Source organism: Elephantulus edwardii, unplaced genomic scaffold (assembly GCF_000299155.1).
Source record: "Elephantulus edwardii isolate Elephantulus edwardi_28Jun2011 unplaced genomic scaffold, EleEdw1.0 scaffold00226, whole genome shotgun sequence".
NCBI classification, from domain to species: domain Eukaryota; kingdom Metazoa; phylum Chordata; class Mammalia; order Macroscelidea; family Macroscelididae; genus Elephantulus; species Elephantulus edwardii.
In genome coordinates, this window is record NW_006399976.1 from 2,599,906 (window position 1) to 2,613,718 (window position 13,813).

Sequence of the window (13,813 nt, forward strand, 5' to 3'; positions counted from 1 at the left end):
TCTATATTATCTATCTATCTATCTATCTATCTATCTATCTATCTATCTATCTATCTATCTATCTTGCCAAACTACTGCTCTATACTGAGTGATCATTAAACTGTAGCTTTCAGCATCTTCATCATCATCCCTGTTCTAGATATATTTTTTAAAATGCCCCTTGTCAATGATAGACAATGCCCATAGTGCATGAGAATTATTGTTTGAAATGCAGTATGAATGAAGAATCATGTGAAACACAACGGCTATGAACTTTGTAAGCAAACTAACATTTTTTTCCAAATATCCCTTATATTAAGAAAGACATTTTCAATGGGCCCTTAACATCCTTATACAGTCTTCCTGAATTTATTGCGAATGTAATGACTTTACACTCTTTATTTGGGGTTATTTCTAAGACCTGTTTTAATCAAGCAACCTAGGGGAAGAAAAAAAATAATTAAAAAGAAATCAGATTTGATCCTCCTTTCTGTAACAGGTGCAGATTCCCAAGCCCAATGTTCCTTCTCAGTATCACAACAGAAAACATCCATATGCTACTCCGTTAGAATTTGGGGGCATTGGGGAAATAATGTAAACCAACATGAAGCACATGATAGTTGAGGTGCCAAGAATAATAAAGTCCTTTTTTCTCTGATCCAAGAGACTCATGCATTCCAGCAGAATCCATGAAATAGTAACAAGCGAACTGATAAACGTGTGAAACTTTATCTCACATACTTTGGGCATATTGTCAGGAGAGGCCAGGCCTTGGGGAGAGAAGATCATTCTTGAAAGGGTCAGTGAAAAAAGAGGAAAATCCTCAATGAGAAGGATTAACACAGTGATTAAAACAGTCAGTTTAATCATGGTGGAGATCATGATGTTAGTGCAGGAGGGCTATGTGTTGCTTATAGGGTCACTGTGATTCATAGCCAACTCAGAAACATTTAACACATGTCAAACTTACAAAACTCAAACACTCATTATTTATTCTTTACCTCTCTCTTCCCTATAGTCACACCCTTCACAATGTGACTTTACATCAACTTACATTAGGAAAGGGAGCCTAACTACCCCCCTGATTCTGGAATGGCCTTGGAACTTGCTAAAGCCAATATAACCTGGTGAAAACAATGGCATTTTGAACCTGGTTTTCAAGAGGTATTTTAACTTACTCCCACTCTCTTAGAACTATGTTTTCACCATGTGAATAAGATTGAGTTGCTGATTAAATGATGAGAATTCATATGGAAGAGACCAGACATCCCAGTGGAAGACATCCTAGTAGCAAGTCAATCTCCAAACATGAGAAAAGAGCCCAGTGTGGATACACACGTGAGAATGGGTGCATGAATCAGCCAAGCCAAGACCAGCAGGATGGCCCAGCTTACCAGTAGACTCATATACAACAGGAAGTGTTAATTCTTTTTTTTTATTCACTTTATAGTTTGTATTTTATATTGTTTACCATACAGATTGTGCACATTATATTTCACACTTTCCTTCATTCACATTGTGTATTATACAATCATTGCCATATATTATGTTTGATAAAATTAATCAGCCAAAAGTGATTAATTCCCCCCCCCCAATTCCCACCAGTACCCTATCTATTCAGGCCACCATTGAATATTTTCCATTTCCTTCATCCTTCTCTCTCCACCCACCAAATTCTGTACCCTCAATACTCTTCTACTCTTTGACCTTCCTACATATTTTACTAATTATCTTTCTAATTTTACAATAATGACCGTATGCAGTATTTGTTCTTATGAGACTGCGTTAGTTAACTCAGCAAAATGTTGTCCAGTGTCACTAATATAACGTAATATTTTAAAATCATTGCTCTTGAGAATTGCATAGTATTCAATCATTTGAATGTACTACAATTTTTCAACCCATTCATTTGTTGTTGAATATTTGGGCTGTTTTCTTTTTTCTTGCGATTGTGAGTAATATTGCTAAAACATTGGCATACAAATCTTCATTTATGTCTCAGTTCTAAATTCTTTTGGGTATATTCTTTACAGTGAAATAGCTGAGTTATATGGAGTTTTCATGTTCAGCTCTTTGAGGAAGCACTAAATTGCCATCCAGAGTGGTTGTGCCAGTGTTAATTATTTTAGGGAATGAATTTCAAAGTGGTTTGTTACTCAGCAATCACTACTATATGCTTTTTCATCAAGATTTCAAGGTCTCAGAGTAGAGAACACATTCTGCGCATGGACTATGTGCCAAGGAAATGATATCATTTTGGACATCCTTCAAAGTGGAGATCATTACAAAGAGTTTGCAGATGAGAAAACTAAGACTTAAAGAGGAAGGGCAAACCAACTAGCAGAACCAAAACTCCAAGCTGGATCTATCTGTGGTCCCTCCCCATCAGCCTTTTAGGACTCACGTGCAGGATATCCGTGCTCTTACTGAAGATCTGCACGTAGGGTTTCAGGATATTGAAGTGAAAGGCAGGTGTCAGCATGTGGCGGTGGTATTTCCACTTGTCACCTTCACTCAGCAGAAGCCCTTCTCCTAGTAGGGATAGCCGCAGGCAGTGGGAAAGGCTAACATCTTCCTCTGGATCCCAAGACTGTCCCCAGCCTCCTTTGCCCACAATTACTCACCCAGCCAGGGCTTCAGCAATTTGGACACTAACGTGATCTTCATTGAAACGGCAACTGACATAAATGAGTGACATCAGGAATCATGGAACGAGATAAATAAGTAACTTTGGTTGGGAGTGTGGGAGAGTGGACTTCCATAAAATTATTTAGAGCTGTGTCCAATCCAAGTGTAGTAATAACAGGACCAAGGACAGAGGAAGCAAGGAAGAGACAAAAGGAATCTGAACAGACTGGAGCAGAAAAACAGAGCCCAAAAATGTCCCAGTGAGCTAGATACAACCTCATATGACACAATGCATCCCAGTGAACCTGAACATGTCTCCGCTACACTCAGTGTTTGTGAAACAGCAAGCACAACCAACATTCTAAGAAGTGTATTCATCACATAGAAAAAGAGCATCGCCCAAACTCCTCTGGAATCTCTTGACTTCCATATCAAACAGCTAACATGAGAACAATATGTGTTAATATGAAAACAACATACATACCTCACAATGATATATCCATATCAGGAATAGTATATTTTTTATTGCATATTATTGGAGGTGAAACTCCTTACATGGCCCAAACGCACACTAACATGTTGTTAGGTGCCGTCAAATTGAGTACGGCTCATTGTGAGTCAAGTACAACCCTATGAACAGCTAACCTGAATCCTGTCCTATCCTGTATCTTCCTCACCATCTCTGAGACACCAGGGCCCATTGCTGAAATCATTGTGTCAAACTCTCTATTTGGGGTCATCCTCTCCTTCACTTTGGAAGCAGGAGTAGCATCTGCTTCCTAAGCAACATGCCTCTGGAAACTCTATGAACTTTGAGGAATGACAATAAGTCTTCAGGTCTTTTGTTCATAGGGTCACATTGAGTCGTGCTCAACTCAATGACATTCAACAACAACAGCGACCTCTGCTTTGCTGACCCTCCATCTTTCCAAGCATGCTATCCTTTCTCAAGGAATAGCCTCATCTGGCTACATGTTCAAAGTATGAAAGACAAAGCTTCATTATCTTTGCCTCCAACGAACACTCCGGATGCACTCTTTCCAGGATCATACCTATTTGTTCTTTAAGCAATCCCTGGAATATTCAGTACTCTTCTTCAGCACCACAACTCAAAGAAACTGACTCTTCTGTCATCCTTATTTATTGTCCAGCTCTCTGACCCATCCCAGAGGTCCCTAACAGCAGATTTTCCCAATGCAAGTCATCTTTTGATTTTGTGACTGCTGGTGCCAAGACTGTTGATTGTGGAGCCAATAAAGCTGTAGTTGTTAGCAACCTCAGTCTCTTCTCCATCTGTAATAGTGCTGCCAATTGACCCAGTGTTGAGAATCCTTTAAAGAAGCCTTCTAGCATGCCCCAATACAAGCCTTCCTTCTCCTCTCCCAGCCCACCTCTCCCTCTTGAGCACTTGAGTTGGTGGTGTCTCTGTCCAGATACTTTAACCACAATTAGAAGTTCTTCTAGCCCTAGAACTTGAATAAAGAATAGCAGAGTTGATGTGAGTTGGGGCTCGTGAATGCATAAAAGAGAAAGAAAGCAGGCCGAGAGGAAGAGAAGACGGATTTAGGTCATGTAGGGGCCACCTAGAAGCTGCAGAGAAAATAGATAATAACTCTTAGGTACTGCCATGGTTCCCACTACCATAAGCTCTGTATGCGTACCTGAAGCATTGACAACCGGCTTGATGAAGTCAGGATGGCACAGAGAGATGGCGGGGCTGAAAGGTCCTTGCCAGCTCTGATAGCCCTGAGGATAGGTGGCTACCAGCTTAGTTATGTTCAGCAATCCCTGTTCATTGAGACTGATCTGCAAAATAATCAGTCATAAGTGGTTACTTCTCCAGAAAGAGCCACAAACATCCACCCTCCTCGTCTTCTCTGCTATGGACATTAGTTAGGATTCTGCCTTGAAGGAGTGACTCCCTGCTTCCAGCTTAGTCCAAGGGAACAAGAGTTCCCCTGGAGTTGACAGGATCCTGGAGATAGGCTCCAAGTCAAAGCATATCTGATAAAGGAGGGAGAAAACAGATTCTATGCTCATAGAACTTGACTTGAGGTGGTGGATTTCCTCACCCTGGATATGGCTGCAGCACAGAGCACAATCAGAGGGAGAGGTCTCCACGGGAAAGTCTGCAGGCAGTGTTGTGCTATCAGTACTGTAACATGGGCACTCATTCATACATCCTCCCTGGGCCCTGGAAGTCCACATCAAGGCCTTTTTTTGGCTCCTCCACCTGGAAAAATTTTCAGACCTGGGCCCTTGCAGTCTCCCACATCCCCCAGAAGCTAGGATGAACTTTGGCTATCTCACAACCCCCTTGGGGGAGCACTTTCTATGTATTAGCTTGGTCATAGGTATATCTGGAACATCTTGTCCCTGAACCTCTATAGATGTGTCTTTTCATGGTGCCAAGGGTAGACAGGAGCTAGGTATCCTGGGATTGAGAGGAGGAAGTTCCTAGTGAAACATCTCACAAATCCTTGAGATAACCTGGCAATCTGAACCTGAAATCCCAGAATGTATCCTATGAGTCGTAAGGAAGCCTTGGTCACAACCAACCCTAGTATATTATTTTTCGTCCTGTCACACCTCATCCATCCAAGTCTGACCCCTTAGGCATCTCCTTGAGTCCTCAAGGCAAATTCTGCTCATGTTTGTCTACCCAAGACATCTTCCTGGGTTCTGGGGACACCCTTTCTGTGTCAACCCCCAGGCTATTCAAACAAAGTAAACATAAGCCATCTGGTGACCTTATAGCTTCCCAATGAACCTGAATTGATGATTCAAGGTGCTTGATGAAACACAAAGGGAGAGTGACTAAATAGATCACTTATACAGCAAGAGAGGCCAAAGGAGAAGAGTGTTAGTGACCAGACCAAACCTCTCAGATCAAGTTGTCAGGGAGAAGGAGGTTAGGGTGGTGGAACAGGATTGTGGATTCTATGCAGGTAACATATGGCATCCACAAGGCCTCGAGGGATCCCATTCTAGTGAGCTTTGTTTTCCCGAATAATAGAATTGCAGGAAGCAAGCTCCGGTGGCTTAGTGGTAAGGAGTTGCACTGCCAACTCAAGGGTACTTGGTTCAAATCCATCAGCTGCAGTATGGGAGAAAGATGGGAAATCGCTAGTGAGATTCACAACCTTTGAAAACCCATTGGTGGGTCAGCTATAAGTCAGTTCCTACTCTAAGGACTTAAACAAAAGAACAAAGGGAAATCTTCCCCAAGCTGCTGTTCCATTAAGCATGAGACAATGAGAAGTTCAGGAAGTCTGACTCTGTTCAGTCTGCTCTGGTTGCTCCAGGGAAGCCAGGAGTGCACTAATAGGGGAAATCTGGATAGAGAAATGACCCACAGCAGACCTGAGAGAAAGGATAAGAATGAGAGAAAGGGCTTGAACCTGGGCATGAAGGGTACAGATAAGAAAAGAGTGGATGTAAGGAGGGTGAGAGAGAATGAAGAAGCTCCTTTTGGCTTCCCCCACTTCTCTGCTGTCCCACACCCACCCATCGTGCTTAGCCCCTTGCTCCATATTGTCATGATTCTGACACCTTATATGCATCCTGCTGTTATACTCACCAAGCCCATGTGACCCGAAAGCCAGTTCCACATTGGGGGATTGGGGAAACACTGGAGGCGGCTGCACTTGTCATAGAAGGCATAAGTCCAAGTGAAGACTTTTACTAGGACCAAGGAGATACCAAATAGCAGCAAAAGCAGCCAAGGGGGGGCTGACTCTGGTCCAGATCCAAACCATAACGTGCTCAGCAGTGACATCCTGCAGACCAAGGAGAAGTAACATGAATGGGGCATATAGATGCCAGAGGGGCTAGAAAGTAGAGGGAAGGATGAAAGAGGCAGACATGGATAAATATGAACACAGAGAGAGGAGAGGGGTCAGGGGAAGATCAGAGGGCGACAGGGGAACAGAGAGAGAAGAAAAAATGAGGAGAGGTGGGGTGAGGGAAAAGAAGAGATGGCTTGGGTCCAGAAAGTCATAACCCTAGCTGGTACGCCCAGAGAGGGTGTCAGAGGATCCACTGTCAAATTAGTCACAGCTTCCTCTTTGGACCAGCTGGTTAATAATCGATTTCCTACCACCAACCAATACATTCCTTTGATCTTTGTCCCAGCAGCTCGTAAGGTAGCCTTCTTTTCCTAATACTTGATATATCTTTGCCCTGATACCCTACAGGCCTACTATTCTCATCCCAGCTGGACAAGTTAGGTTCACTCCCAAGTATCTCAATTTGTGGTTGGCTATTGTAAATGGTATACTGTCAGTTACTGGGGCCTGGTTTTTTTGCCAATTCTTTCAGAGCAGCTTGAACTTCTTCCTTCATCACCACAGGCTCTTGCTCATAGGTTGTTTCATGAAATTTTTCGGTGTCCACCAATTCCTTTTGGTACAATGACTCTGTATACTCTTTCTATCTTCTTTTATTGCTTCCTGGATCATTTAATATCCTGCCCAAAGCATCCTTAAGTAGTGAAACTTGAGGCTTGAGTTTGTTCTTCATTTCCTTGAGCTTAAGAAATGCTGAGCAAGTTCAACCCCTTTGATTTTCTGACTCCAGCTGTTCGTACATTTCATTATAATATTTTACATCATCTTCCAGTGCTGCCCTTTGAAATCTTTTGTTCATATCCTTAATATCTTGGTTTCTTTCCTTTGCTTTGGCTTCTCAGCACTCTAATGCAATACTCAAAGTCTCCTCTGACATTCATTTTGGTCTTTTCTTCCTCCTCTCTTTGCAATGATCTTTTGCATTCTTCCTGGATCATATTCTTAATATCCTCCCACAGCTCATATTGTCTTTACTTATTAGTGTTTAAAGCCTCAAACCTGTTGCTGAGATGGTTTTGAAATTCAGGGGGGATAGACTCAAGGTCACATTTTGGTTTCCACGGATTTGATTTAATTTTCCTTATCTTCAGCTTGAACTTGCATATGAGTAGTTGGTGTTCTGTTCCTCAATCAGCACCTGGCCTAATTTTCACAGCTAATATTGAGCTTCTCCAGTGGTTCTTTGTACAGATGTTATCTATCTGAATTAACGGTATACCAACTGATATATTTCAACAAACAGATGCTTCCCTCGATGTGCTCACCAAGTTGTACCAAGAAATCTGGAGGGCAACCACCTGGCCAACTGACTGGAAGAGATCTATATTTGTTCCCATTACAAAGAAAGGTGATCTGACAGAGTGAGGAAATTATCAAACAATATAATTAATATCACATGCAACCAAGATTCTGCTGAAGATTATCCAAAAATGACTGGAACAGAACATCAACAGAGAACTGCCTGAAGTACAGTCTGGGTTTAGAAGAGGCTGTGGCACTAGGGATATTATAGCTAATGTCAGATGGATCTTGACTGAAAGCAGAGACTACCAGAGAAATGTCCATTTGTGTTTCATTGACTATGCAAAGGTGTTTGACTGTGTGGACCACAACAAACTGTGGCTAACTCTGAGAAGAATGGGAATCCCAGAACACTTGATCATGGTTATGAGAAACCTATACTTGGACCAGCAGGCAGTTATCACAACAGAGCAAGGGAATACTGCATGGCTCAAAATTGGGAAGGGTGTATGCCAGGGATGTGTCCTATCTCCATACCTTTCCAATCTTTGTGCAGAACAGATTATCCAGGAGGCTGAGCTCTATAAGGTGAAATGTGACATCAGGATTAGAGAAAAACTAATCAACAATTTGTGTTATGCAGATGACACAACCCTACTTGCTAAAATTGAGGAGGATCTCAAGCACTTGCTGTAAAAGGTCGAGGACTTCAGCCTTCAATATGGATTGACATTCGATATCAAGAAAGCAAAGATTCTCATCACTTGGGCAATTGGCAACATTGTAATAGATGGTGAAGAGATTGAGATAGTAAACAGCTTTAGTTTGCTTGGCTCCACAATCAACATTCTTGGCACTAGCATCTAGGAAATTAAAAGATTAATTGCATTGGGAAAGTCTGCTATCAGAGACCTCTCCAGAGTACTGAAGACTAATGATGTCAGTCTGGAGATTAAGTTGTACCTGATACAGGCCATAGTCTTTGCAATTATCACTTACTATGCATAAGAAATCTGGACAATGACTAGGGATGACAGAAGGAGAATTCATGTCTTTGAGCTGTGGTATTGGAGAAGAGTCTTGAATATACCACGGATTGCTAAGAGAACTAACAAGTTTGTCCTGGAGAGGGTGAAGTCAGGCTGCTCCTTGGAGGCAAGGATTCTGAAACTCCGTCTGACATATTTTGGACATGTTGCAAGGAGGGACCAGACCTTGGAGAGGGACATCATGCTTGGGAGGGTGGAGGGACATTGCAGGAGAGGAAGACCCTTAATGAGATGGATTGATTCAGTGACTTGGGTAATGGGATAGTTGTGTCAGAGACAATAATATTGGCACAGGTTAGAGCAGGGTTTAGGGCTGTTGTGTATGGGGTTTCTATGTGTCGCAGTTGACTCGTTGGCACATAACAATATTGTAAATGGTATTGCTTTCTTAGTTTCCTTCTCTGTGTCTTCTTTGTTACAGTAAAAGAATCCCACTGATTTATTTCCTATTGATCTTGCAACCCTACTAAACTAATAAACTAGTTCTAGCAGTTTTGTTGTTGTTGAGTCCTTGGGATTTTCTATGTACATTATCATCTCATCTGCATGTACAGAAAGTTTAACCATCTTTTTGCCAGTCCGGATGTCTTTTACTTCTTTCGCTTATTGTATTGCCCTAGGAAGTATTTCTAATACAATATTGAATAGAAGTGGTGATAGTGGGCATCCTTTTCAGGTCCCTCTTAACAAGGAGAATGCTTTTAGTCTTTATTGAGAATGATTTGACTCTTGGTTTTGCATATGTACTTTTCACTATGTTGAAGAAATTCCCTTCTATTCCAATTTTTCTTGTGTCTTAATCAGGAAAAAGTGTTGGATTTTATCAAATGCTTTTTCTGCATCAATTGATAAGATCATATAGTTCTTGTTATTTACTTTGTTAATATGGCAAATTACACTGATTGTTTTTCTTAAGTTGAACTATCCTTGCATAATGATGACTTGGTTTTGTTATTTTGTTTTTTTCTACTGTGCTTTTGGATTCTATTGGCTAGGATTTTGTTAAGGATATTTGCATCTATATTCATGAGATCTATTGGTCTGTAGTTTTCTTTCTTGGTAATATCTTTGCCTGATTTAGGTATTAGGGTTATGCTTGCTTCATAGGATGTCTCTGGGAATGCTCCTTCTTTTTCTATTTTTTAAAAAGAATTTAAGTAGAATTGGAGATAAATCTTCTCTGAATGTTTGGTAGAATTCAGACACAAAGCCATCTGTCCAAGACTTTTTGTGTGTGTGAGGAGTCTTTTTATGACCTGCTCAATTTATTCTTTAGTGATGTATTTGTTCAAGTGTTCTATATCTGACCGTGCCAATCTGGGTAGGACATAAGTTTCAAGGAATTTGCCCATTTTCTGCAAGTTTTCAAATTTATCAGAGTATAGCTTTTCATAATATTATGATAATATAAATTTAATTTCCTCTATCATCAATTAATCTACTAGTGTATTCTCCTTTTTTCTTTTATTAAGTTTGCCAATAATTTGCCAATATTATTGACCCTTTAAAAATACCAAATCCTGGTTTTGTTGATGGTTTCAGTTGTTTTTATATTTTGTTATTTTCTGCTCTTATTTTTATATTTTCCTTTATTCTAGAGACTGTGGGGTTAGATTGCTGTTGTCTTTCTATTTGATGAAGGTGTAGAGTTAGATCATTAACTTTGCTTCTTTCTTCATATTTTATGTGCTTGCCTACTGCTATGACTGCCTTAGCTGTATTGCAGAGGTTTTGTTATGTTGTATTTTCATTATCCTTTTTGTTTTTTAAAGCAAAACCACAGTGAGATATAATCTCACCCCAGTAGCAGTGACAAAGTTTAATAGGGCAGCAAACAATAAATATTGGAGAGGATGTGAAGAGGTGGGAACTCTCATACAATATTGGTGGGATTGTAAAATGATGCAACCACTCTGGAAGACAGTTTGATGTCTCCTCAAAAAGTTGAACATAGAAACTCCATATGACCCATCTATTCCACTAATAGGAATATACTCCAAGGAAATGAGAACTGAGACACAAATGGAGATTTGTACACCAATTTTCACAGCAGCATTATTTACCCTAACACAAACATGGAAATAGCCCAAATATTCAACCACAACTAAATGGATTGAGAAATTGTGGTATATTTACTCAATGGAATACTATGCAACACTCAGAATGAACGATTTCTGAAAAATACTATGTAACTTGGGAGAGACTAAGAGCATTACGCTGAGTGAACTCACACAGTCTCATAAGAACAAATGCTGTATAAGCCCATTATTTTAAAAATAGAAGGATAACCAGGAAGACATGTATGAGAACTCAAGAGAGTGAGGGCTAAGGATGAGTAGGGGCAAAACCACAGGGTTGCACAGTTTGGTAGGAAAGGAGGGGAAAAGAAATGGGTAGCATTCAGGCAAAAAGACAGGATAATGATGGGCAAGGTCCAATGGTGATTAATTATACAAAACAATGCATGAGAATGATTGTATAAAACAAAATGTGAATGAATAATAGTGTGAAACTCAATGTATATGAACTTTGTAAACCAATTTTAAAAATTCACTAAAATGGAATAGGGAAGAGGTGGGATAAAAAAGCAATCAGAAAGACTGAAGAGATGATCACAAAATTCTGAGAACCAGCATCTCAGTGAAGGGAGGTGAAGGCAGGGGTTGGAAGAGTATCAAAGGATACTCTGAACCTTAAAGTTTACAATTTCCCAACCCTCTTCCATAACTTAGGTCAGTGCCCAAGTTATCTAGTGCTGCTCTAACAGAAATACCAGAGAAGCATGACCATGGAGTTAGCAGTACAACTCTCTTTGAACTATGTTACCAGAGTTTCACATAGAGTGGAATGACAAAAGAAAAACCAAGTATGCCTTGGAGAATGTGCAACCAGGATGCTCCTAAGGGGCAAAGATAATGAAACATCATCTCACATATGTTGGGCATATTGTTAATCCTTGAAAAATGTTTGTGCATGTTTATTAGTCCTTGCAAAAGGACATCATGCTTAGAAAGGTGGAACAAAAGACCCTCAAAAAGATGAACTGACACAGTAACAATGGTTCAAATATATCAGAGATAATGAGGAGGACACAGGAAGGAGGGTGGTGACAAAGAATGGAGTTATGCTCATATATAAGCCAAGTAATACTAAGAGTGACTAGAAGCAAGCAGAGACAAAGAAAGATCTCATAGAGCATTTGGAAAGACTCCTAACACCTTGAATTCAGACAGATCTATGAGATAATATATTCTTGTCATTTTTTTTAGCCACTCACATCATGATAGGGTTTTTCCTCTATCACAATCAACAGTGTTGACACCAGCAGTCAGGAAATAAAAAACCTAAATAGCGCTGGGGAAGCCTGCTGTCAGAGACTTCTCCAAAGTGCTGAATAACAATGATGTCAGTCTAGAGAGTAAGATGGAACTGATCCAGGACATAGTCTTTGTAATTTTTTTGTTATGCGTCAGAGAGCTGGACAATGGCTAACAATGATGGAAGAAAAATCAATGAGTTGTGGCGCTGTAGAAGAGTATTGAACATAATATGGCCTGTCAAGAGAACAAACATGTCTGTCTCGGAGAGGATGAAACCAAGTTTCTCCTTGGACACTAGGATTTTGAAGCTCCGTTTCACATACTTTGAACAAATGATGAGAAGTAACCAGCTCTTGGAGAAGGATATCATACTTGGAAGAGTGGAGGGACAGTGCAGGAAAGGAAGACCCTGGATGAGATGGATTGACACAGTAACTGGGACGATGGGGGAAGGTGTGTTGCACTCAGTGAGACTGGCTCAGGATAGGGTTGGATTCAAAGCTATTGTACATAGAGTCACTGTGAGTTGCAGGTAACTTGTTGGCATATGATAACAACACCAATAATATAGATTATGGAGCTACATTAAATAAAAATTAAGCTCTAACATATACCACAACATAAATGAACCTTGAAAACATGATGTAGCTGTTGAAAACATTTGAAACACTTGAAAATACTATTATTGTCGTGTATCGTTAAGTTGGAACCGACCCATAACTGACCCTCTGGTAGGTTTTCAGAGGCAGTTAATCACATGAGAGGAGACTGTCCATCATTCTCCCATGGAGTAGCTGGTGGGTTCAGACCACACACCATCGAGACTGCAGCTGAGCCTCTTACCACTAGGACAAACACTACAGTGACTGAAATAAGTCAGTCACAAAAGGACACATACACATTCCTTACATGAAAAAAGTAAATACATGCTATTGTTATTGTTGTTAGCTAGTTAGTAACCATGAAGTCAATCCTGATGCATGGTAAGCTCAATGTGTAAAGAATGGAACTGTATTACAGAGGGGTTTTCAAGACGGTTGCCTTTCAGAATACAGGTCTTGTTATATAGATATATAGATCTTGTAATAGAGATATAGATATCTGTACAGTTGTTGTTGTTGTTATATGCCATCGAGTCATCTGCAACTCATAGCGACCCTATGTACAACAGCCCTAAACCATGCTCTATCCTGTTCCAATTGCACTGCCTCTGACACACCCATCCCAATTACCCCAGTCACTGAATCAATCCACCTCATAGAGGGTCTTCCCCTCCTGCACTGCCCTGTACCCTCCCAAGCATGATGTCCCTCTCCAAGGACCTGTCTCTCTTTACAACATGTCCAAAGTATGTCAAACGAAGCCGCAGAATCCTTGCCTCCAAGGAGTAGCCTGGTTTAACCCTCTCTAGGATGAATCTATTTGGGTTTTTTTTTTTGGCAGTTCATGGTACATTCAATACTTTTCTCCAGCACCACAGCTCAAAGGCGTCAATTCTCCTTCTATCCTCCCTAGTCATTGTCCAACTCTCCGATGCATAACAAGTGATTGCAAAAATCATAGCCTGTATTAGGCGGACCTTAGTCTCCAGAGAGACACCGTTGCTCTTGAGTACTTTAGAGAGGTCCCTAACTGCAGACATTCCCATCGCAATACTTTTTTTTTTTTTTATTTCCTGGCTGCTCGTGCCATGAGTGTTGACCGTGGGGCCGAGCAAACTGAAGCTGTGAACAATCTCAATCTCTTC

General features: G+C 40.6%; 1 protein-coding gene across 1 annotated transcript in view; it reads right to left on the minus strand.

The window, feature by feature from the left end:
* Positions 1–6,385, minus strand: part of LOC102870214 (cytochrome P450 4F8-like) — an 18,872-nt gene extending 12,487 nt beyond the window's left edge. Inside the window, exons 1-4 of the mRNA XM_006898333.1 lie at positions 6,188–6,385; positions 4,269–4,413; positions 2,604–2,657; positions 2,384–2,511 (exon numbers count right to left, since the gene is read on the minus strand). Of these exons, the coding sequence (XP_006898395.1) occupies positions 2,384–2,511; positions 2,604–2,657; positions 4,269–4,413; positions 6,188–6,385 (525 nt within the window). The remainder of the gene's footprint in view (positions 1–2,383; positions 2,512–2,603; positions 2,658–4,268; positions 4,414–6,187) is intronic.
* Positions 6,386–13,813: the final 7,428 nt, after the last annotated feature.